The sequence below is a fragment of the Cornus florida genome, unplaced genomic scaffold, assembly GCF_030987335.1.
Source record: "Cornus florida cultivar Cherokee Brave unplaced genomic scaffold, ASM3098733v1 CherokeeBrave_3.0.0_Hap2_Chr08, whole genome shotgun sequence".
NCBI classification, from domain to species: domain Eukaryota; kingdom Viridiplantae; phylum Streptophyta; class Magnoliopsida; order Cornales; family Cornaceae; genus Cornus; species Cornus florida.
This window is the reverse complement of record NW_026775578.1, coordinates 67428697-67455284: the sequence shown is the minus strand read 5'-3', so window position 1 is coordinate 67455284 and position 26588 is coordinate 67428697. Positions and strand designations below refer to the sequence as shown.

At 37.6% G+C, this 26588-nt stretch overlaps 1 protein-coding gene across 3 annotated transcripts in view; it reads right to left on the bottom strand.

Annotated features, from left to right (window-relative positions):
• Positions 1 to 26300, bottom strand: part of LOC132271938 (K(+) efflux antiporter 5) — a 54471-nt gene extending 28171 nt beyond the window's left edge. Inside the window, exons 1-14 of one of the 3 annotated variants that reach the window (XM_059773440.1) lie at positions 25719 to 26300; positions 22261 to 22304; positions 21625 to 21692; positions 21411 to 21486; positions 21237 to 21298; positions 21012 to 21087; positions 20790 to 20864; positions 4948 to 5019; positions 4688 to 4771; positions 4501 to 4569; positions 4324 to 4401; positions 4114 to 4202; positions 3851 to 3947; positions 3241 to 3294 (exon numbers count right to left, since the gene is read on the bottom strand). In XM_059773440.1, coding sequence (XP_059629423.1) covers positions 3241 to 3294; positions 3851 to 3947; positions 4114 to 4202; positions 4324 to 4401; positions 4501 to 4569; positions 4688 to 4771; positions 4948 to 5019; positions 20790 to 20864; positions 21012 to 21087; positions 21237 to 21298; positions 21411 to 21486; positions 21625 to 21692; positions 22261 to 22304; positions 25719 to 25950 — 1176 coding nt within the window. In that variant the 5' untranslated portion in view covers positions 25951 to 26300. The remainder of the gene's footprint in view (positions 1 to 3240; positions 3295 to 3850; positions 3948 to 4113; positions 4203 to 4323; positions 4402 to 4500; positions 4570 to 4687; positions 4772 to 4947; positions 5020 to 20789; positions 20865 to 21011; positions 21088 to 21236; positions 21299 to 21410; positions 21487 to 21624; positions 21693 to 22260; positions 22305 to 25718) is intronic. The other 2 variants (XM_059773441.1, XM_059773442.1) reach the window with 2 other exon arrangements.
• Between the last annotated feature and the right edge of the window lie 288 nt (positions 26301 to 26588).

Sequence of the window (26588 nt, the reverse complement as noted above, 5' to 3'; positions counted from 1 at the left end):
ATTAGCTGAAAATGTAAATTCTAGTGAATTGGCATTTTGGAGGTCATATCAGAGGGGTAATTGGGCAGAAAGTAATGCTAGAATATTGCTTAAAAGCTTTGGATCTTCTAACAATTAGAGAAGTAATGGATTCTCGTCTTCCTTACAAGCTTTCAGTTAGTAATTTGTTTTATGGTATTCCTAGATACTTCTCTTTTGTTCTTCTTCTACTTCTTTTCTTTTTTTCTTTTTTTCTATTTTATTTTTTATTTTCTATATAAAAAAATATATATATATGATAACATAAAATGGTTTTTTTATTTGGGTCTAGAAGGTCAGGGAGATTCAATCAAAGTGATATTTTAAGTTGATAAAAGGCCTAAAAAAATAAATAAACTGATTTCACAAACTGTCCCCTCGTGCGTGTATGTGTGTTTCTTGGCATGACAAACTGTCCCCTCGTGCGCCTATGTGTGTGTTTCTTGGGTACTCCCGCCCTCAAAAGGGGTATCGTTGTTACAGTCCTGAATCTCGGTAATACCTTGTCAGTGACGTTTTTTGAGTTTACTGCCTTCTTCTCATCGTGTGCCAGAATGTCTCTAGATCTCATATCTCCTCGTGAGGGGGAGCATTCCGTCTCTTCTCCTACACTGCCAATGCCATTACCTCTACCTTCTAATTCCCCAGTGCATGTTAATTAGCGATCCAGATCTCGGCCGGTTGTTTCTTATAGTCCAGACATGGCATCTTCTCCACCAGAGGTTCCTGTTCCTCCACCCTCCACTTACGATGATTTACCAATTGCACTGTGTTGACGTAAACGTACTTGTACTCAACATCCCATTGCTAATTTTGTGCCTTATCATTGTCTTTCCTCCACCTTGCAATCTTTTCCTTTTACCATGTCCTTTATTTTTATTCCCTTATCTTATGAGCAGGCTTGCTATGTCTGGATGGAAACACGCTATGGATGAGGAAATGAGTGCTCTTCACAAGAATCAGACCTAGGAACTTAGTTCTCTTCCTTCTTGGAAACGAACTGTTGGGTGTCATTGGGTTTATACTGTTAAATATCATCCTGGTGGTTCTGTTGAGTGTCTTAAGGCGCATTTGGTTGCCAAACGGTACACTCGAACCTATAGGGTTGATTACTGAGAGACCTTTTTTCCTATAGCCCGTCTTAACTGTCAATGTTCTTCTATCTGTGGCAATCTGTTGTTCTTGGCTTTTATATCAGCTTGATATAAAGAGTGCATTTCTCATGGCGATCCACAGGAGGAAGTTTACATGGATCAGCTGCCTAGTTATGTTGTTACTGGTACCGAGCACCTCATTTGTCACCTGCAAAAGGCTCTATATAGTCTAAAGCAATCTCCCCGTGCCTGGTTTGATAGATTTAGCACTATGGTGATTGATTATGGTTTTAAGCACTCCACTTCTGATCATTCTGTGTTTGTTCGTCATTCTTCTAAGGCACCACTGTCTTGATTGTCTATGTTGATGATATTATCATCTCTGGAAGTGATGCCATAGGAATCACAGAGTTAAAAGCCATTTGGGTAAACAATTCCATACTAAAGACCTGGGTGCACTTCGCTATTTCCTTGCATCAGGGAATCTCACTATCTCAACAGAAATATGTTCTTGATCTTCTTTTCGAGACTCGTCTCTTAGGTGCTACTCTTATGGACTCTACCATCAAACTTGATGGTGAGCAGGGGGGGAGTTGTTTACTGATGTTGGACGATACCATCGTCTTGTTGGGAAATTAATATATCTTACTGTTACTTGCCCCGATATTACTCATGTTGTTGGAGTGGTTAGTCAATATATGCAAGCTCCTCATCAACCTCACTTTGAGGCTATTTGTCGTATTCTGTGTTACTTGAAAGGGTGCGCGAGGAAGTGGGCTGTTGTATAAGCCTTCTTCCTCCTTATCTGTGATCAGTTTTAACGATGCAGACTGGACTGAAAAACGCTCTGACAGACTCTACATCTGGTTATTGCACATTTGTTGGCGGTAATCTTGTTACTTGGCAAAGTAAAAAACAGAACGTCGTTGCTCATTCTAGTGTTGAGGCAGAGTATCTTGCTATGGCTCACACATATTCTAAGATGTTGTGGGTTCGCTCTCTTCTTAAAGAGATGGGTACCGATGTTCCATCTCCTATGCCGATGCATTGTGAAAATCAAGCAGCTATGTTTATTGATAGTAATCCTGTTTTTCATGAGCGTACCAAGCATATAGAGGTTGATTGTCATTTTATTCCCGATCTGTCGATGCGCAAACAGATTGTTACTCCTTATATTTGCTCCAATGATCAGCTGGGTAATATTCTTACAAAGCTGTTAGCTCGTGGTGCCTTTCAACAGTTGTGTTTCAAGCTGGGCATGTTTAATTTGTTTACTCCAGCTTGAGGGGGAGTGTTAGAGTTAGACAGTGTTTAGTGTTTTACTTATTTACTTTGGGGCATTATTGTCATTTTCTTATCTCAATATACATATATATAAGAGAGGTGGTGTGTAGAAACCCTACAACCATCATATTACATTTCTTTATTTTTCTTCTTGTCCGTCTTATTTTTCTTCTACTTCTCCTCTCTAACCCTAGAAACAATTCTCACAAGCTCTGACTGCGCAAAATGCCAAAAACCCACTTCAACAAATGACTTCCATACATCATCGAAAAACGTCAAATTGTGTTCCTTGCCCTTATCAGCTAGGCCACTTTGCATGCTCACTACACAACAATCATCAACATTTTGATGTCCTAATTATCTCATAACCAAATTTTATACCTGCAACTGTTGTCCCAATAACTTATACTCCCATATAACTTGGCATACATTTTTATTCTAAATACAACATTTGAAAATTTTTAGCTTCCACATTTTTCAAGTTTTGTGCTTAAATCATTTCGACTTGTTTCAGTAACCAATGCTTCCCCTCTAATTCTTCTCACTCCAAACAAAAAGATTTAAGCTCTGATTCCCTCTACATCTTTTTCCCATCCAAACCTTTCAACCATTTGATATTCAGCCTGACCTGGTGAAACTTTACTTGGCCACAACATTCAGAAATCATTGAATTGAACATATGATAAAAATTATACTGAAAACATCACTAAAAAAATTATGAAGTAATAATGCATGAAAAATGAGCCACACATTAAGGAGCATTCATATTAAAAGATTGCAAAAATATGTACATCTTGTCCATAATAAACCAAACAATAGAAAATGTATGATATATTGAACTTACCCAAGCAGATAACAAGCAGAAAGCCACCATAGCTAGCTGGTAAAGTTCATTTGTCTGAAGATCACAAATAAATACAAATTTAAAAACAAGTACCAGCCAAACTGAGAGTAATCTAAATAAGCTGAACATTAAACTTGGTCATCTAGTTTGCCACCACAAGTCTGATAAACCTCAAACAGATGAATATCACAAATAAATACATACTTAAAAAATACGTACCAGCCAAACTGAGAGTAATCTAAATAAGCTGAACATTAAACTTGCTTATCTAGTTTGCCACCACAAGTCTGATAACCTCAAACAGATGAATATCCTAGATAAACTGAATGTTTGATTTTCTTTCTTTTGTTAGTTACTGCAGGATCCAACCAATTTAAGAGATGGCCACCAGTTACACTAATTCCACTGGTCAGTGCCAAAAGTTAAATGACTATGAATTCATGGTATTCCTTACATTAGAGTGATACATTTTTATATTTTTTAAAAATGGACTTGGTGAAAAATAAACAAATTAGAGAATTACATGATATGCATTTGTTACATTCGTGTAGAAGTCTCCACTTAGAGCAAAGCAGAAAAAGTAGAAGTGAAATACAGGTGATTTACTTACTTGAGATGAAAGCTGTATCATTAGCTTTAAAAAGCGAGGAATAAACGACCAAGTTAGTACAGATGCAACAGAGAGATATATGGACAAAACCAGCAGCCTGAAATTAATGATAATAATGGGTTAAGTATATATGAGGGCGTTTGGCACTTGCACATGCTGACGAAGAATGTATCAACTTGAAAAATTAAAGTGGATGCATCAGATAATCAACTATTTCACTATCATTAAAAATTTATCATCCTAAAGAACGAGATTAAACTTACAGCTTTCCCACTGAGATCATTCCTTGCAGAATGCCACTGTTACCACCCAAAATTGGGAGAAGGGCAAATAGTAAACCTACAGCACAATCCTGAAATAATCGATGGTGAAGGAATGAACGGATGCGCACCAAAAAATCAAGCACAATGCCTCAACTTGTCATTCAGTTATTAATAGACTTACAATATGAGATTGAATAGTTGAAAGAATACCTGAAAAATAAGTGTCCCAATTGTAACTTGGCCATGAAGAGCATTATTACTGTTCTTTTCCAACAGAAATTTTACAACCTGTTGAACAGAAATGGGCAAGACTGAGCCATAATCAAACTGTAGCAACCATAAGAAGTAGGAGAAATGCATAACATCAGACGATGTCAATAAATATACCACTGCTGTTGACGACATTGACAGGAAGCAACCGACAAAAACGCCCTCTGACAACTTAGCTCCACATAACTGCAGTCAAGTTTTAGCATGCATTTCAGATTCAGAACTTCAGAAATCTATTAGAACCAGAAAGATTAAAAAAAAGAAAAGAAAAAAAAAAAAAAAAAACTGATGCTCAGAACTATACCAAGGCAGCAACCCCACACAAGAACATAAGTATAATTATTTGAAGTAACCCACCAAGAACAGCAACAGGACCCACGACTTTTAGCTGCATCAATGACAAGTTAGGATCACTTCTCTAAATGAAGAAAAATGTATTAATTTTTTTAAAAATAAATAAAAGAAGAAATAGTTTAAAGATCTATAAATAACTACAAAATTTTCGGAACAAGCTACTGCAGGATAGTTACTTAACGAGAACAACATAAGCAGAAAGCAATAGACCTTTGTCAAAGAAAACTCCAGCCCTAAAGCAAATAGAAGGAAGATAACACCAAATTGAGCAAAAGTTTCAACCTGTAATGATAGAACAACAAACACCTCAAGTTACTGCATAAAATTTCCTGGAAGAACACACTAGACGGAGCAGCTTAAAATATATTAAGAACGTGTACAATATGCTATTTGCCAGAGTAGGAGAAATAAATAGCTAAAGCAATAATAATGTATTAATGTCAAAGAGAAATTTCAAGTCAAGGTGAGAAGCATCATCTCCACAGGAAAATAGAACAGCGAAGTACTAAAAAAACATTATAAGAATTTACGAATTACGCAAAGAAATACGGAAACGGATATGAATTAATGTAACAATAAACATATATAGAAAATCTCAATTTACATAGATAAAATTATAAGTCTCCTGGTAACAATAGCTTACAAGATTCTCATTTTTATATAAATAAAAACATATATTAAATGAGGTCGGCGACATGAATTCTCTTTCTCCCATAGTTATTAAAAGTCCAAGGCGCACCGAGGCGCTAGAGGTCCCTTGGAGCCTAGGCGCGAGGCGCACGGCAAGGCGCGAGCCTAAGTGATGTGAGGCGCACAAGTAAAATTTTAAAACACTAATTGTTAACAAAAATAACACAATTAAACAATGAACATCCAATAATAAAAACACTAAATTAGTCTAAATATATCACAATTAAACCAATAAAGCAACTAGAAAAATAGAATAATTAAACTAATAAAGCTATTTATTCATAAGAAAGATTCAAAAAAAGCAAAACATAAACCAATTAACCATATATTATAAATTTATACTTGATGTCTTAAGCAAAAGCTATCATTTGACTCCAAAACAGATCCATCAAAAGATACTTAGTAGCCTACCAAATCTATAAAGTATCATAGTCAATACTTAGTAGCCTACCAAATTTATAAACCAAGCAACAAAATATCAGTTTCAGTTTTGAGTTTTAGCAAGGACTCCTAAAACCAAAGTTACCAAACAATCTTAAGGGACCTAAATATCATCCTCTTCACCAAACAACATAGTCTCATCATCGTCCCCATCAAAAGATTTGTAACCCTCGGCATCTTCTTCCTCTTCTGTGTCCTCAGAGTTTGCCTCGTCATCATCTATGATTCGTAGTGAAGACGAGCATGAAGATGTTGTCCTTTTTGTTGCCCTTGGAGCTGATCTTGATCTTAAATTATGGCTGGACTCTCCAGCCCCGGTAGCTCTAGCAACTGCACCCCATGTCAAAGAGTCATATTCAAACACAGACTCATTTTCGGCATCTACATCTTCATCCATTATTCCAACCAACCACTCATTGCTATCATCTATATCATTTAAAAGGATTGGATCGATCCTATCACGCATATCATATCGTCGTTTTAGTGCTCTATTATACTTGATGAAAACCAAATCATTCAATCGACATTGAGTTAGCCGGTTCCTCTTCTTGCTATGAAGCTGCATTAATTCAAATAATTAATAAGTATAAGTGTATAACTATTTCTAATATAATTTTTTATCATTGAATTACTAATACTACAAACTTACATGTTCAAATACACTCCAATTTCGTTCACACCCAGATGCACTACATGTGAGGCTAAGTACTTTAATAGCAAATTTTTGCAAATTAGGAGTTGTAGAACCATATGCGGACCACCAATCGGCTGTTATTTACATATTATTAGTAAAAAATTAACAAAATTAAAATTCAAATATACTAAAAAATGATTAATTGAGTTGTTTACCTGGTGCCCTTGACTTTCTTTGTCTAATAGCAATTGATGAGCCAAATAGACCATCAGCTTTCATATATCTACTCAACTCCAAAGAAATTTTATCTTGCACTTCAGTGGTTGGAACCAATCTTTCTATGCATTGATATAAACCACCCATCACTTCTTCATCTTGCTCAATATTTGGATTGCTATAAAAATATTCTGGGTTTAAGAAATGCCCAGCTGCATGCAAAGGGCGATGGAGTTGGATATTCCACCTTCTATCAATGATCTCAAAGATGTCCTTATACTTCTCCTCATTCCCACCAAAAGCTTTAGCTATCGCTTCTTTAGCCCTTTCCATAGCCTCATAAATATATCCCATTGGAGGCCTTCTCTCACCATCAACCAACTTAAGTACACGAACAAGAGGGCTTGCTACTTTGAGAGAGTACACAATGCTTGTCCAAAATGAAGGCATCAACACAATATGTGCTACATTTTTCCCTTGTATCTCTTTCGCCCATTTACTGGAGGTCCATTCTTGTGAAGTGAACATCTTCCTCAAGCAATCCTTTTGACGATGGATGCTTGATAATGTGATAAATGAAGTGGCAAATCGAGTCATTGCAGGTCTAAGCAACTATGTCCAGTATAACGCCTCATCATGTTTAACAAACCCGAACGGTTATAAATATAACCATTTAACATTATAGCTCTCTTTATGGTCATCATTATATTTGGGATCTTAGCAATGTCCTCCAACATCAGGTCCACACAATGTGCAGCACAAGGTGACCAATACAAATGTCGGTGCCTTCCCTCCAACATTCTTCCTATTGTAAAGAAAGAAAATTTGGATTAATAGAAGGCTAGAAGCAATAAACCTAAAATTTTGACATCAAGTGCATATTGACATCTATACCTGCCACAACATTAGAAGATGCACTATCAGTGACTACTTGAACCACATTTGTTGCTCCAATTTGCTGCACGAACTTGTTAAGCAAGTCGAACATTTTTTCACCGATCTTTAAATAAGAGGAAGCATCGACAGATTGAATGAACATTGTCCCTTTAGGATAATTCACCAGAAAATTAATCAAACACCTCTGTCTTTTATCCTCCCATCCATCTGCCATAATTGTGCATCCGTATTTTGCCCATTCCTCCTTATGATCCCGCATTAAACTGTCTGTATGCTCCAGTTCTTTCTTGAGGAGGGGAACTCTCACCTCATGATAAGACGGAGGTTTCATTCCTGGACCATGTTGGCCAATAGCTTCAACAACTAGTGCAAAACTATCATAATTAAGGGCATTGAATGATATCCCGGCATCATACATCCATCTTGCAAACCGTTGGCATGCTCGGTTTCTAAGTTCTTTCTTGCAAGCACTGTCAATTGTTGTTTGCTTACCCTTGTCATTTTTTCTATTTTGCACAGCCACTTCCGGAGGAGGGGTGAAGTACAAATCAATAGAACCTTTCTGCTTCTGCTTTTTTGATTGAATATTATTGCTTCCAGTTCCACTTGTCACTCTTTTACCCTTAACATCAATAATTGCAACATCATCCTCATCTTAATCATCCATGTCATCAAAATCCGGCAACAAATTTGTGTATTCATTTTCTTCTTTCTTCTTGCTCATGTATTCTCTAATCTCCTCTTTCACATGTTCAGGGCACTTTTTACATGCTTGTACATTTCTATGTCCTCCTACAATGTGTTGCTTAGCCCTGTAAATACCCCCTTTCATAACTTTTTCACAAATATTACATGTTGTTGCATTCCTATCTTGTGGGTTTTGCAGGTGACAATAATTCCAAGCTGGATCCTTTGACATTTTTTCCTATCTATTTAGTATTTACAATGAGAAATATAATGGAGTCAATGGAGTGATGGACCAAGTTAAATTCAGCAAACAACATTCACACTTTCAGCAAACACCATTCAAAAATATGCATTCAAAATTTAAATAATCCATGTAGCAAATTTCAGCAGAACACAACAACAAAAAAATAAAATAAAAAATACGGTGGAGTAGATGAAGGGAAAAAAAATGAAGGCTAGAGAGAACAAAAACAGAGTCTGAAATTTTACAGCAATTAAGATGCAACAGACAATAAAAAAATAATAATTTTAAAAAGTCTTATTCTGTTCGGTATTTCTTTATTAAAGGGTGAGGTGGTGTACTGATTCTCCTACGGGTAATATAGCACTGCAAACTATGTTTGCTGAAGACTGATGATGATGAAGATTGAAGAGCGTACAGATTTACAGCTATACACCAAGAAGTTGAAAATGATGGAAAAAAATACAACGAGAAAAAAAATACAGGCCAGAGAGAACAAAAAAAAAATTATATATATATATATATATAGCAAGACACGGGAGAGGAGTAGATGAAGAAAAAGAAAGAAGAAAAAAAAAAAAAAAAGACCCAGAAAAAGAAAGCTAAAAAAACACAAAACCAGATATATAGAGAGGAGGAAGAAAAAAAAAGACCCAGAAGAACAGAAACAGAGCCGGAGAAAAAAAAAAGAAGAAAAAAAAAATATACAGAGATAGAGAAAAAGATAGAAGAAAAAAAATAAAAGACCTGAAAAAAAAAAATACCAGTCTACTAGAGACCCAGAAAAAGAAAGAAGAAAATCAGAGAAATAGAGAAGAAAAAGAAAAAAAAAGAAAGAAAAGGGGCGAGATATAGAGATTAGAGCAAATGAAGAGAGAGAGAGAGAAGAGGAGAAGTGAAGAGGAGAACTGGAGAAGGAAAAAAAAAAAAAAAAATGACCTGTTAATTTGATAGACCCAGAAGAAGAAAGAAGAAAATCAGAGAAATAGAGAAGAAGAAGAAAAAAAAAAATTAAAAAAAAAAAATTAAAGGCCGAGATATAAAGATTAGAGCAAATGAAGAGAGAGACAGAAGAGGAGAAGAGAAGAGGAGAACTGGAGAAGGAAAAAAAAAAACTGACCTGTTAATTTGATAGACCCAGAAAAAGAAAGAAGAAAATCAGAGAAATAGAGAAGAAGAAGAAAAAAAAAAAAAATTAAAGGCTGAGATATAGAGATTAGAGCAAATGAAGAGAGAGAGAGATGAGGAGAAGAGAAGAGGAGAACTGGAGAAGGAAAAAAAAAAAAAAACAAAACTGACCTGTTAATTTGATTAGGTGATTCCTGGTCGGCCGGACTAGTAGCCCTCTCCTCATCTCTGCTCTTCTCTTCTCTTTCTTTCTCTCTTCTCTCTCTTCTCTTTCTCTTTCCCACTCCCACACGTCTTTATTTCTACTGCAGCCTTTGCTCTTTGACTGATTTGTTTTGTTGACTGTTGGGGAGACATTTCCATTTTGTATTTCTGCTGCAGCCTTTTCTTTTTGTACTTTAAGTTTCCATTTTGTACTCTTTCAGTTTCCAAAAGCTGTAACTATATATATATATATAATAATATAAACTAAACAAGCAAACATACACGTAATACATCAAACAAATATTTGAAGGAGCATAGAATATATGAAGCGCGCCTAAGCGCGCCTCTTAAACTATCCAAGGCGCAGCCCAGGCACGCACCTAGTGAAGGTCGCTGCGCCTGGGCTAGCATGAGGCACATGAGGTGCGCCTAGGCGTGCGCCCAGGCGCGCTTTTAATAACACTGCTTTCTCCAAAATGAGAATTCATCAAAATGTTTTGAAAAATACGTCATATATATATATATATATATAAATATCCTCCACCAGCTCCCTCCGCCACCACTAACTGCCACCTCTCTCTCTCTACCTTCCGCTGCCATCACCACTTCTCTCTCCCCTCACCAAAACACACACGCTCCGCCAACACCATGACCCCCGTCCCTGCTCTCACTACTCCAAAACCACAAGGCCCATAACCACCACCGCATGCTGCCAAATCACAACCACCAGTATTTCTCTCTCTCTCTAACACCTGAAGAGACCCATTTCAATAGCAAAACGTGCAGTCTCTACAAACAATTTTTCCACCTTTTCGAGAAGTTGGATGATTCTTGACTTTTTTATTTTTATTTTTTAGGACTGGGAAATTAGGGTCCTAAATCAGAAAGAGAAAGATGTTAAGAGGGTCCTTAAAGTAAGGACTAAGGAGAGAAAAACGCAAGTGTAGTTGGACACATCTATGGTGTCGAACAAACGTCTTGGAGTGTCCACGCGAACACAACACTTTAATAGAAGCAACCATGCTTCTTAGGCATTGGACACATTCATGGTGTCAGACAAGCATATTGGAGTGTCCGCACGAACGCAACACTTTAAAAGAAGCAATCGTGCTGTGCTTCTAAGGCATAAATGACCGACCCAATCTAGTGGAATTCTAGTGTATCCAGTTTGATGGTTGAAGCGATGAAGCACAAGATTCGTTAAGGTGACATCTCAAGATCTGTACACAACTCAAGTGGACTTGAAGAGAAGACATTCTCATATGTCATATTCCCTTACGACATGGCAACACTATTAAAAGACCACATGGAGAGGTCTGTACAGAGGAGATTGACCAATTCCTTGCTGTGTTGGAGGGAGCAACTTTTACTTGGTCTAGCAGTAGATTGTCTCCTACCTTGTCTCGTCCGGAGAGTTCTCTTTTAGATTTAAGAACATGTGGTTTGGGCGGAGGGCTTCAAGGAGACAGTTCTCGCTCATGGTGGGAGAGTTTTGTTGTGAGCAGCATGCCAAGCTTTTCCCTTGCGAGTAAACTCCAACTTCTGAAAGAAGACATTAAGAGGTGGAACAAGGAGGTGTTTGGAACTTGGAATGGAGGAAGAATAGAGGTTTTCATGAGATTGCTGAGATTGATCGTTTGGAGAGTTTTGGAGTCCTAGAGGAGGAGGTAAGGTGCAAAAGGGAGGAGTGCCAGGCGGAGACTGCAGCGATTGCTATTTCAGAGGAGATTTCGTGTAGGCAGAAATGAGCTTTGTGGCTTAAGGAGGGAGACAGAATCACGAGGTTTAGGCTAGCGAATGCTCATTGGAGGGGTAACCACATTGGGAAGATTCGGGTTGATGGGGAGGTTTTGTACAAGGAGGAAGAGGTGTGTAGGGTAATTGCCTCATTTTATTAGAAGTTGTATACAAAGACTTCTAGCTGGAGACCTTTGTTGCAGGGATTGAAGTTCAACTCCATCTCTAATACGGATAGAGGTGACTTGGAGATGCCGTTTTCCGAAGAGGAAGTGTTAATGGCGCTGAAGAGTTGTAATGAGGATAAAGCTCCAAGGCCGGGTGGCTTCACTATGAGATTCCTTCTTGAGAGTTAGGAATGGTCAGGCACGGTGTTGGTATTGATGGCCCTTCTACGCCCGCCCATCAGCTAGCCTAACCCCCCTTTCACGCAGCCCCTACTGTTGATTCCATGAATAGAGCTAATTTGGTTTGGTTTTGTTCCTGCTCTCTTTCGCTACGAGGGGCACCTTGCTTCCACATCTCACTTTATTGATTTTGAGCTTCAACCTTGAACATTTGCTTGTGCCTTTGAATTAGCAAGAAGTTCCGGTTCGTCCCTTCATGTTCGGCGAGATTGAAACCACTTTTTTTATTCTTTCTTTTTACTGTGAATCAAATTGACTGTCATTAGCCCCTTCCATGGTTGGAGAAAGAGAGCGAAGCGAGTGAAAACAAAGAAAAAGAGCCTGCGATCCCAGTATCAGGGGCAACCACACCGTACTCGTGCATCAAAAAAGTGCTTGAATAAGGGATGTCCACACCGGGAGACAAATATTTACGAACGCATGATGTCAACACAGCTTCTAGGGTGTAAACTATACAACGCACTTATTATCAGAGGAAGAAAAATGTACAGATTTTCCCACTTGGGCAACATATCATGAGTATTAGTGACAGTTTCAGGTTACGATTCCTTCCACTCTTGGAAGTATCTTGACGATGCACTTTTATATGCAGGGATTGTGGATAAGAATCAGGTGTTTCGATTTCTTGCCGGGTTCAACGTTGAGTTTGAGTATGCTTGTATTCATTTATAGGGCTTGTCTTCATTCCCTACTCTTGAGGATGCATACTCCTATGTGTTGTTGTCAGATGATAGCTGTCGGACTTATCCATTAGATATTGCTTTTGACCGCTTCGCTATGGCACTTTGTGTTCCCAACCCTTCAGGAACTACACCATCCCAATCAGTTTAGAGTTCTACCACTGGCCCTCCTCTCTTATGACAACATGGGCTGTGTGATCATTGCTGGAAGCTTGGTCACATCAAATCTCATTGTTGTGTACTACGTAGACGCCCACAACAACAACCTCAATCCTCTGCACATTTCGTTACACAGCCAACCAGTCCCATTGTCGACTCATGACAACTCTGCCTCTTCATCTTCTGCCGCAATTACCTTGACTCAGGCTAATTTGGGCAAATTCAAATAGTTCTTTAATCAAATAGAGGCATCATCTCAGCCATCCTCCACTTATGCCCATTTAGGTACTATTACCTCTGCACATAGCGTATCTAGATCTTCGCCATGATGAATCACTAATTTTTGGTGCTTCGGACAATATAACCGGTATGTCCTCCGTCTTCCAATCTTATAGTATCTGCTCTGGCAATTCCATTGCTGGGAAGGGTCACATATTAGTTACTCCTTTAACTTTGTCGGATACACTTCATCTTCGCAGTTGACTACAAATCTTATTTATATTAGTAGTGTCACTAAACAATTAAACTGTAGTGTAACGTTCTCAGATATCCACGCGCCAACTTGAGAGGCAGTGTTAGCAGAGATATGATAGCCACCAATCATCGGATGTAACTTACCATATTAGCAGAGATATATGATAGCCACAAATCATGGAGTTTGACTTTATTTAAGCATATGTCTAGGCATAGAATCTACAGTGATTTTATTTAATTTCCTTTCTTGTAATAATACTAACATATGCTCTTTTAGTATATAAATACCAAAGCTATGAATTAGTGATTTACTTCTCATTTAATCCTTTACACATTTCTCTTTCATTCTTCTAGAGAGGTGGAGGAGATGGATTGAGTTCTGCATTTCCACTAATCAATTCTCGCTCCTGGTGATTGGTTCTCGTTTCTTCAGTAGCTGTTGAGGTATAAGGCAGTGGATCCGCTCTCTCCCTTTCTGTTCCTCATTGTGATGGAGGCTCTCATCAAGTTAATGAGGAGGGCAGCAGACTTGGGGTTCATCAGAGGCTTTAAGGTGGGCTTTGATTTGGTTTTAAGTCATCTCTGACTTGAAAATGAATGTGGGGTTAAGAGTGTTACGGTCCCGATCAGGGAGGTCAAAGATATTTTCTCCCTTGTTGACATTTTTGGGTGTAGTGTTGGCTTTTTTCCCATTTCATATCTAGGGTTGCCTTTGGGGGTGCCTTTAAGGAGAGTGGGTGGGTGGGTGGGTGGGACCCTGTTGTGGAGAGGTTTGAGAGGAGGCTGGCGGGGTGTAAGAAGCAGTATTTGTCGAAAGTTGAGATGGTCACCTTGATGAAAAGCACATTGTCGAGCCTTCTAGCCTATTTCCTCTCTCTCTTTTCAGATTCCCTCTTCTGGGACTTTGAGGATTGTAAGGTTTCAATGGAATTTCTTTCGAGGTGGGATGGGGGAGGAATTTAAGTACCATTTGGTTCAATGGGATCAGGTCTGTAGTTTGATTCAGTTGGGAGGCCTGGGTATCAGGCGTTTGGTGTCTTTTAATAAGGCTTTTCTTGGTAAGTGGCTGTGGAGATTTGGTGTGTGAGAGGCACAAACTCTGGAGGAGGGTAATTGCTTGCAGATATCGAGGAGAGAGGAGGTTGGTGCTCTTTTGAGGAGAGGAGCCCATGTGGTATAGGTCAGTGTTATTAAAAGCGCGCCTGGGCGCTAGGCGCATATAAGCGCAACAGTTGCGCCTCATGATAGCCGAGGCGCCTCATGTATTATGAGGCAACCCAATATATTTTATATATTTTATGTGTTTGCTTTTATAGTTTATATTATTATATATTAGTATATACTTACAGGCTTTGGAAACTAAAAAGGCTTTTGGAAACTAAAAGCAAAAAATGGTAATTTTGTCTTCTTGTGAGGCAACCCAATGGTCCCAATAGTCAACAAATCAATCAAGCAAATTTTGTCTTATTGTGAGGCAACGCAATGGTCCCAATAGTCAACAAATCAATCAAGCAAAAGCTGCAGAAGAAAGAAAGACGTGAGGGAGTGGGAAAGAGAAGAGAAAGAGAGAAAGAAAGGATTATTTTATTATTATTATTTTTTTTGATAAGTAGAAAGAAAGGATTATTAGTTGCCTCCTTCCAACGAAGATGAAGCCAGGAATCAGCCTACCAGGTAAGTTCAGTTTTTCTTTCCTCCTTCTCCTCCTCTCCTCTGGTTTTTTCTTCTTCTTTCTTTTCTTCGTCTCTGGTGTTTTTTTTTTTTTTTTTCTGGGTCTCGTTTTTTTTCTTCTTCTGTCTTTTCTTCGTCTCTGGTTTTTTTTACTGTTTTTTTTTTCTTTCTTCTTCGTCATCTACTCCTCTCCCATCTGTCTCTCTGTATTTCTTCCCTTTACTCATGAAAAGTGTTTTATTTATTTATTTATTATTATTTTTTTCAATCTCTGTTTTTTTCTCATGAATAGTGGAGGGGCTCTGTTTTTTTTTTTTTTTTTCCTTCATCTACTCCTCTGTTTTTTCTTTCTTTCTTTCTTTTCTTCATCTACTTCTTATCTCTATTCTTTTTTTTTTTTCAATCTCTGTTTGATGTCCCTCTGACTTTTTCTTCCTCTAATCTCTATCTCTCATTTTTTTCCTCCCTTCTTCTTTGAAGGTTGTCTATCTCTTTTTTGTTGTTGTTGTTGTGTTCTGCTTTTTCTTCTTTTGAATGCAATTTGTTGAATTTTGCTGCATGCTGTTTGCTGGATTTTGCTAGATTATTTATATTTTGAATGCATCTTTCTGAATGCTATTTGCTGAATAGCCTGAATGTTGTTTGCTGAATTTAACTTGGTCCATTGATTCCAATCTATTTCTCATTGTAAATAGATAGGAAAAAATGTCGAAGGATCCAGCTTGGAATTATTGTCGCCTGCAAAACCCACAAGATAGGAATGCAACAACGTGTATTTTTTGTGAAAAAGTTCTGAAAGGAAGTATTTATAGGGCTAAGCAACACATTGTAGGAGGACATAGAAACGTACAAGCATGTAAAAAGTGAACTGAACATGTGAAAAAGGAGATTAGAGAATACATGAGCAAGAAGAAAAAAGAAAAGGAATACACAAATTTGTTGCCTGCTTTGATGACATGGATGGTCAAGATGAGGATGATGTTGCAATTATTGATGTTAAGGGTAAAAGAGAGGCAAGTGGAACTGGAAGCAATAATATTCAATCAAAAAAGCAAAAGCAAAAGGTCCTATTGATTTGTACTTCACCCTCCTCCAAAAGTAGCTGTGCAAACTAAAAAATAAAAATGACAAGGGTAAGCAAATAACAATTGATAATGCTTGCAAGAAAGAACTTAGAAACCGAGCATGCCAACGGTTTGCACGATGGATGTATGATGATGGGATATCATTCAATGCACTTAATTATGATAGTTGTGCACCAGTTGTTGAAGCTATTGGCCAACATGGTCCGGGAATGAAACCTCCTTCTTATCATGAGGTGAGAGTTCCCCTCCTCAAGAAAGAACTTGAGCATACAGACAATTTAATGCGGGATCATAGAAAGGAATGGGCAAAATACGGATGCACAATTATGGCAGATGGATGGGAGGATAAAAGACAGAGGCGTTTGATTAATTTTCTGGTGAATTGTCCTAAAGGGACAATGTTCATTAAATCTGTTGATGCTTCCTCTTATTCAAAGACCGGTGAAAAAATGTTTGACTTACTCAACAAGTTCGTGTTGCAAATTGGAGCAACAAATGTGATTCAAGTAGTCACTAATAGTGCCTCTTCTAATGTTGTGGCAAGTATAAATGTCAATATGTACTTGATGTAAAAATTTTAGGTTTATTGCTTCTAGCCTGCTATTAATCCAAATTTTCTTTCTTTACAATAGGAAGAATGTTGGAGGGAAGGCACCGACCTTTGTATTGGTCACCTTGTGCTGCACATTGTGTGGACCTGATGTTGGAGGAATGTTGGAGGACATTGCTAAGATCTCAAATATAATGAGGACCATAAAGAGAGCGATAATGTTAAATGGTTAAATTTATAACCGTTCGGGTTTGTTAAACATGATGAGGCGTTATACTGGACATAAAGAGTTGCTTAGACCTGCAAAGACTCGATTTGCCACTTAATTTATCATGTTATCAAGCATCCATTATCAAAAGGATTGCTTGAGAAAGATGTTCACTTCACAAGAATGGACCTCCAGTAAATGGGCGAAAGAGACACAAGGGAAAATGTAGCACAGATTGTGTTGATGCCTACATTTTGGACAAACATTGTGTACTCTCACAAAGTAGCAAGCCCTCTTGTTCGTGTACTTAAGTTGGTTGATGGTGAGAGAAAGCCTCCAATGGGATATATTTATGAGGCGATGGATAGGGCTAAAGAAGCCATAGCCAAAGCTTTTGGTGGGAATGAGGAGAAGAATGAGGACATCTTTAAGATCATTGATGCTAGGTGGAATATCCAACTCCATCACCCTTTGCATGCAGCTAGGTATTTCTTGAACCCATAATATTTGTATAGCAATCCAAATATTGAGCAAGATGAAGAGGTGATGCGTGGTTTATATCAATGCATAGAAAGATTGGTCCCAACCACTGAATTGCAAGATAAAATTTCTTTGGAGTTGAGTAGATATATGAAAGTTCATGGTCTATTTGGCTCATCAATTACTATTAGACAAAGAAAGTCAAGGGCACTCGATAAACAACTCAATTAATCATTTTTTAGTATATTTGAAAATTAATTTTGTTAATTTTTTACTAATAATATGTAAATAATTAGTGGTCCGCATATGGTTCTACAACTCTTAACTTGCAAAAGTTTGCTATTAAAGTGCTTAGACTCACATGTAGCGCATCTGAGTGTGAACGAAATTGGAGTGTATTGGAACATGTAAGTTTATAGTATTAGTAATTCAATGATAAAAAATTAGATTATAAAAAGTTATACTTATTAATTATTTGAATTAATGCAGCTTCATAGCAAGAAGAGGAACTGGCTAACTCAATGTCGATTGAATGATTTGGTTTTCATCAAGTATAATAGAACACTAAAACGACGATATGACATGCATAATAGGATCGATCCCATCCTTTTAAATGATATAGATGATAGCAATGAGTGGTTGGTTGGAACAATGGATGAAGATGTAGATGCCGAAGATGAGTTGGTGTTTGAAGATGACTCTTTGACATGGGGTGCAATTGCTAGAGCCAACGGGGCTGGAGAGTCCAGCCATAATTTAAGATCAAGATCAGCTCCAAGGGCAACAAATAGGACAACACCTTCATGCTCGTCTTCACTATGAATCATAGATGAGGAAGAGGCAAACTCCGAGGAGACAGAAGAGAAAGAAGATGCTGAGGGTTACAAATTTTTTGATGGGGACGATAATGAGACTATGTTGTTTGGTGAAGAGGATGATATTTAGGTCCCTTAAAATTGTTTGGTTTTAGGAGTCCAAGTCAAAACTCAAAACTGAAACTAATATTTTGTTGCTTGGTTTATAGATTTGGTAGGCTACTAAGTATTGACTGTGCTACTTTATAGACCTGGTAGGGTACTAAGTATTGACTGTGATACTTTATAGAATTGGTAGGCTTCTAAGTATCTTTTGATGGATCTGTTTTGGACTCAAATGATAGCTTTTGCTTAAGACATCAAGTATAAATTTATAATATATGGTTAATTGGTTTATGTTTTGCTTCTTTCAAATCTTTCTTATGAATTTAAATAGCTTCCATTTGCTGTTTTTCTTAGAGGAGCTTTATTAGTTTAATTGTTCTATTTTTTTGGTTGCTTTATTGGATTAATTGTGATATATTTAGTGTTTTTATTATTGAATGTTCATTGTTTAATTGTGTTATTTTTGCTGAGAAATATTGTTTTAAAATTTTACTTGTGCGCCTCACATCACTCAGGCGCGCGCCTCGCCGTGTGCCTCATGCCTAGGCTCCAAGGGACCTCTAGCGCCTTGTGCTTTTAATAACACTGGTATAGGAGTTTGGAAATTCATCCAGATGGAGTGGGATAAACTTTCTAAACATATCAGCCTATCAGGTTCAGAATCAGGGATAGGAGGGGAATCTGATTCTGGGAGGAGATCTGGTGTGGTGACCAATCTCTGGCTTGCACTTTTTCCAAACTCTTCGGGATTGCCTTGGTGGATGAGCGGGAGGACAACTTGAGATGTCCGATCCTCGAGGCATTTTCAAGATTAGGAGTTGGAGGGATGCCACTGGATTGTAGTATCGCCAGGAAGTTGTGGGCGATGGGCTGGATTCCCAGATTTGGGTTCTCTCTCCTCAGGGGCACTTTGATGTTCGCTCTCTCGATAAGTGCCTTTCAGAAGCTCCCGGGCCTGCTCTTTTTTTTTTGGCAAGTGGTTGTCAATTGGTGTTGGATGTGTAAGCGTAACGAGGAGCCACGTGATCATCTTCAATTGCACTGCCTTGTCGCTAGGGATAGCTAGAGTTCATTGTTGAGTTTATTTGGTGTCCAGTGGGTTAGGACTTTGAGAGGTTTGATTGAGGCTTAGAGAAGGTGTGTGGTGGGTGCCCAAGTCCGTGACTTTTGGAGGGTAGCGCCTCTGTGTGTTTGGTGGTGCTTATGGCTTGAACGGAATAGAAGATCCTTTGAAGGAGAGGAATCTCCTATCGGGGTGCTCAAGTTCTCTATTTTTAGTTCTCTTTTTTGTTGGGTTCTTCAGAGAAATGGTAATTCCATGGGGGAGATAGTTGATTTTTTGGACCCTTTGGAGTATAGGGACCTTTTTTGGCATTGTGTAGCTTTTGTGGATTGCGTTTCCCTTTTTGAACGCTTTCTAATACAATCTTACTTATCAAAATAAATAAAAATACCACATCTACATGTGTAGGTATTTGATTGCACCACAGAGAAATTTATGGGGAAGGTTTGCCACTTCAGCTTCACCCTATAGCTAAAATCACCTGCCCTCTAGCCACGACAACACCACATCTTGTTCAAATTGGACAGCCCTAGTGCACGTGGAGCCACTCCATTGGCTTGAGGTAGAACCACTTTGCTTCGTCAATTACAAATAGACACTCGTCCTACACGTAGGGGCAGAAAAAGATAAAGAAAAATGCATACATAGCTTGTCTTGTCTGCATAAATTCTGTTAGATTAAACACCTCAAGATTATCCTGAGCCGGACCTTACCTCAAGAAATCTCATTTGTTGTCTTAACAAGGCCCTAAAGGAGTCTCTCAAATGCCACTTTCTCCCTCTTTGGTGAGTTAGCCTCAACTTCTACCCTAGCCCAGTCCACTAGGGAGTCCCATAATATTGCATGTGATACCTTCTATCTTTTATGCATCACCTCAAACCCGCTAGGAGGAGCGGTTTAATTCAAACTAAAAACGACGGCAGTAGGAAGGCCAACACGAATGTAGATCAGGTCATGAGAAAAGACATAATTTCCAATCATCAACAAAAAACAATACACCACATATTAGATATGAATGGAGAAAAGGGATCTGTTTAGCCAAAACCTGACACTGGGAATTAAAAGAATTGTTTGGCAAAAAAGTTTTTCGTAACTTGAGAGCCAAGGAAACCAAAAACTTAGAAACCTGAGCATCAAATAGCTATTTGGTAGGCTGAACTGCATTTTTTATTTATTTCCGGAATCAAAACAAGATCAAAAGAATAAATTTCATTTTTGCTCTGTTCTCTCAACTTCTCAAAATCAAAACAAGTGGATTTATCCCAAAAAAAAAAAAAAAAAAACAAGTGGTACAAGATACCAAAAGTCTTCTTCCAGTGACAAAAAAAACAAGCATACTCCTCATGTCATATGCGAGGAAACACACTTTATGTCAAAAAACAAGCAGAATAAAAGAGAGAATAAAAAAATAAAAATAAAAAGTAAAACATAATTTCTTCATTAAACAGGCAATGGTCTTCAACTACTCAGAACAACATACCTGAACCATTTCACTGATGAAATTCAAACCCCCAGGTCCAACAAGTGAACCAGCAAGAAGATAGCCAACAATGACCTGCACAGCCACAGGTAGCATAAACAAACAGAGACCACCATAATTTGCACATAGTTAATGTGTATGGAATTATGAACGTAAGGCTATGAATAACCATCCAGTGCAGAAGCAGCCAAAAAAACGCAGCTAGCAACTAAAGATACAAACCGGTTGTCCCAGGCAGGAAAAGATAATTCCACCAATGGCAGCAGAAACTATAACAACCACCAAGTCTGAAATTAGTCTGCACAAATTCAACATGATAAACCAGAGCACATGTCACCAGAAATAGATTAATTCGATAATTTACAACATCAACCGTTCATCAATGATACCCCAAAAACTCAAATAATTCATGCATAATAACCAGGAGGAAATAAAAAAGAAATTAACCTTAAATCTACTTGAAGTATTGGATATTTTGATTTCTTGTTTGACATCACAAACACATTGTCCTGCCATCGAGAGTGAAGCAAGTAAGTGCTAAAGTAGAATAAAGATCAGTTATTTTTAAATTATTTGCACTAAAGTTTCGGCATCTTAAAGAAATTAATAGAGTTCAGTAACCTTTTTATCTATCAAGGTTGCCATGTCATCAGAACCTTCATTTTCATGGGAAAGAAACTGGAATGATCGTGTACCACTGCCAAAATATATATACATATATAACAAATAACTTTGGTAAAGTTGATCCGGGAGGAACTGTGAAAGGAAAAAAATATGCTCCATGAATTATGCACTAATTTTTTAATTTCAAATAAAAGTACATGGATATCCTTACTTTGCCTCTCGAGTTTCATTTTTCTTCACCTTGTCATGGGTGATTTTAGCAACAGTCTCCAGTTCAGCCTGTGAAACATAATCAAAATAATTCATCTTTAGCAGAAAAGAAATGTGAAACATTCTAAATTATAGCAAAAGGTTACATTGATTTAATATTCTCCAGTCAAGTGGCATATACATAGCCCAAAAGTTTCCATTAACAATCGATTTTGGACGCACTACATCCGAATGTTAAATTTTCAAAACGGCATCGTAAGAATCCCAAGATTCCAATGGAATATAGAAGATGCAACGGCCAGTTAAATCATTAACTAGCTGTTTGGCCTGGCACATACACAAATTTACACGTAGCAATATCCCTGGCTAGACTTTCTTTCCTTCAATTTATTCCCCAGAATTTATTAGGAAGCCATGCTCTTGCCAAAGCATCTAGGGCAGTATCACTGGGGTATAAATTGCCAGCTCAAGTAAGAACCAGGAAAATAAGAAGTTGATTGTGATATCACAAGTTTGACAGAGAAAAAAAAAGTTCCACAATACATGCGGGGGAGCACTAAGGCCGAGGATATCAGGTGAGATCGATTCAAATCATTATCCTTTTAAACAGAAAGTTTGATATGAAAATTACACGTACTTGTTGATCAGCCACACTGCTGTTAAAGCTACTTTTATCAGAACCTAGAAAAAAGAAGGCAGAATCAGTATCAACTAAACATTGTATATAAAGCATCAATGACGAACAGGAGAAGGCTATCCCCTTCTATCACATTAAAACTGTGGTGTCAGAATCAGAACCTTGTAGTAAGTCCAAGAATTTGGTGTATATTTCAAGTCTTTTTCAGGTGACTTTCATTATTGAAATCAAGCATATCATATATCGATTATAAATTCTTCAAGTCCACATTTCTATGGAAATGATTTATCAATTAGATTTTTCCATACAAGGATGATGATAGAATACCAAAAGATGGCAGCACAGACCACTACTACCCAAAGAATCTGTTGTCTTTCTAGCAAGATGAGTGTACTTGAGACATTTCTAAGCAAGACTCGATGAGACCAAGTTTACCTTCAGAAATTCTACTTGAAACTTTAATGTATTATCGACTGGGATAAACTAGTTGATTCAAGTGATTAACAAGGTAAACATAATACAAAATTGGTGGGTCCCATTGAATTTAAGAATTTACAAGAGATCAATGCAAGGTGACTCCTATTATCACTGATAGTAAAACTTGTGAAACTTTTCTTAGATTAGGAAAAAACAAAAAAACAAAAAAAACAAAAACAAAAAAAAAAAAAACCAAAACGAAGAAGAAAAAGAAAGAATTGACGTGTAGATTGAACCTTCCATAATCACAGAAGATTACTCAGAATGATGAGTATTTAATCTTGGATCCAACTTTAAATTTGGGTTTTGTACTTCTTGGTGATAATTCGTAAAGAAGATTTTCACATTAAATTGAAGAATTAAGATTAATTGAGGCAAAACTCTAGATAGAACCATTCAAGTGGAATGGTAAGGTTTGGAGCATGTTTCGACTTCTCCACTAAGAAAATGTGAGTTTCAAGTACAAAATGACTTTTTCAAGGTACCTTTGAAGTCACGAGAGTGTTTTAATGTATAAAGTTAGAAACTTTCAAAGAAAATGAAAGATTTGAGTTAAAAATTACCTTATTCAAGGTACCTTTTTTAACGACCCTCACCCTTACCAGACAAAATATTGTCTGTTTTTTGCTCCTCCGGACCAGAGACTTCCCAGGAGGCCACCCATCTTGGTACTCCTCCAAGTTAAGCACACTTAACTCTGGAGTTCTGGCGGGTTCACAGCCATCATGGCTTTAAAACACGTTCTGTCATAGAAGGGTGTTGAACCGACATATAGTACTTGCCCCTTCCACATCCAAGCAATGTAGGATTGTGCACCTATAGCTCACCCAATTTGGTAGCCTATTGGTGCCACCAGCACACGCTCACACACACCAGCCCACAAGGTCGCCACACCTTTGAAGTCATGAGAGCTTATAGTTATCAATTGAAATATTAAGTGCATTTAAAGGAGTTAAATTTAGAGGAATCCTACTTCATTATAAAATTTGACAATAAATTTTCTCCAACCAGAGGAATATTGTCCAACGTTCCATCTAAGTCATCAGATGATGTTGAAAACTGTGCAGTGTGCAACTGTGCACATGGTTTGGAAAGGTATAAGATTTTAAATTCAATTCAAATATAACAATTCATACTTTGAGATACTTAAAGTTATGTAGAAGTAAATTAGGTGAATCAGTGTCAAAGTTGACTGCAAGAATTACAGCCAGGGGAGAGCCTTTAATTTGTCCAGGCAATACTCAATTTGGTTCCAACAGGCTACAGCCACCTTTTAACATGTGTAACTCTTATTTCCAAGGCCCCTTTTGATTCCCTTTCAAATCCCATGGCCTTGATTAAGTATAGTTATCAAGTTTAGTATTTTGATCTTCTTTTGTTCATTATCTGTTAAGTCTACCTAGAAAGTGATGTTTTTCTTTGAAAATCCACAATTTGCGAGAGAGTTGTTTCATGCCTCCTCTATTAAAATTTCTAGTCAAGTAAAAAATAAGTAGCTTTTGATGAAGTTTAAATGATATTTGAGCCTTTCCCTCATTAGGTAGAAGGTCTTGTTCATTTTGTTCTTATTTCTTATCCTACTGGTGGATTCCTTAAAAAAGGGAGCTAATTTTATCACTTAAATTTTCAATTGTATTTCCTACTAGCTCCCTATTTTCCAGCGTCAAGGATTTCTCTGGTTAAAGTGGATGTTGGAGTTTAAATTGTGTTCGATGGAAGTTTTAGGAATGACGGGTAGTTTTACGAGCGAAAGAGAGATCTTAGGACACTTTTAAATAAAATTTACGAAAGTTCTCCAAAGGTAAATTCAAAAAAATGCCTTTTTTTGTCACACTATAGGGGAATCCTGGTGAGTTTCAAAAAGTAAGGAGGGATATATATATATATATATATATTGATAAGTAAAGATTGTATAAAGAGCGTTCAAAAGGGGAACGCATCCCGCAAAAGCTACACAAAGCCAAATAGGGCCTCTAACCCCTCAAAGAACCCAAAAGATGTGCAAACTCCTCTATGGATTTACATTTTCCCCAAGAACCCAACAACAAACGGTGCTTATAATGGAAAATTTCAGCGTTCCAGTAGGATTCTCCTTTCCTTCAAAGGATCTCATATTTCTCTCGAGCCATAAACACCACCATATGCCCTACACATAAAGGCAAACCCCTCCAGAAATCACGGATTTGGGCCCCCACTGCACTAATATGTTCTACAAAGATGAAAACTGAGGAAGAAGTTGTGACAGAAACTTGAGGGGTTCTATGAAAAAACAACTTTAGCTTTTTTCTACTCATTGTATGATTGTACATTTGTCAAAGAGGTAACTTGAACCTAAGTGGTGGCACTCCTTCCACTGCACCCTTAGTGGTAGATAACCCAGCAGCGGGCAAGTTGCCCAACCAATTTATGAGGGAAAAACACACACCAGCGAGCCTGTTCAAAAGCCTTCCCACTAAGCCAGGCTCAGTGGCAGTGAGACAACCTGCACCCAACTGCTACCTCCGCCATTAAATATCAGTGGCATTTTTGCCAACGAAAGAGAGAAAAAATGGTCCTACTCCAGCATTTCCCACTACCTCTCTTCTGTATGTTTGAAAATGCTGTGAGTTTAACCACTTTAGACTTTTAAGAATGACCACCACTGATGTAGCATACTGCAGAACTCAGATAGTTCGAGTTGGGTCTTGTCAAATTAAAGTTTAAGAGTTAAGGAAACAAAGGTTTTTTTTTTTTTCTCTAAAATGGAAACAAATAATTCTATTTTTACCTCTTGCTAAAATTTTTACATCACAATTTTATGTTCTCCGGACAAAACAACATCAATAATTTTAAATGTCAAGAATTTCACAATCAATCCAACCAATTCGCATGATTAACGCTCAGATTAAACCAAATAAATGTGAATTTAATAGGAAAAATCGAATGAACAAAAACAAAAGAAATAAAAAATAAAAAATAAAAAAGAAGAAATAAACCCTAACCTTCCTGCTGATCGTTTTCGGAGAATTCATGTTCGAGAACCTTATCGAACATTTTGGCAATACTGCCCTCGCCGGAGGGCGATGTCGTCGAATTAAGAGAGAGATTGCCATAAAATCTTTCTCTGATTTCCTTATCAGATCTAGCTGCAACAGAGGCGATCGCGCAAAACGTCAACACCACAAGACAAATCCAGAATCCAAAGTTCTCTCGTCTTGCGCTAATCACCGCCATTATGTATATGTAGAGAACTTCAAAGCAGATCGCAATTCATGTGAAGAGTGTTGAGAAGAGAGAAAATTTCTCAGCAGAAGTTGATGCACACACAGGCTCTAGGCTCGAGGGAGGGAGGGAGGGAGGGAGGGAGAAAGGGAGAGAGGTTTGGTAGATGGATGGTAAAATGCAATCGTAAAATGGAAGAGAGTCCTGTGATTTTCCAGTATCTTCAACTCCGTTTCGTGCTCGCCCATGTTAGTCGTTACTCGTACAAAATACATTTAGTAATTGCATCTGTGTGTATTACTATGTATTTTGGACGGGTTTGCAGTGCACAATTTTTTTTTTTTTTCTTTTTCTTTTTCTTTTTCTTTTTCTTTTGTTGCTTGGATGTTGAACTACTAATATATATTCGTCACTTTTGAGTCTTTGAATAAGACAAGTATTATTTAATAAAATCTTTGAGTCTTTGTATGAGACTAGGATTATTTTAAAAAATCTATTTCTTAATTGATCATGGCCTCGGCCCTTTCGGTCTTTTCTCAAACTAGCAATGATTGAAATCACCCGCCAGCCGCCGGCCCAAATTTTTAATTTTTTTTATCATATTACTTTTTAAAGGACACAATTATACTTTTAAATTTCCTCCACTTAGA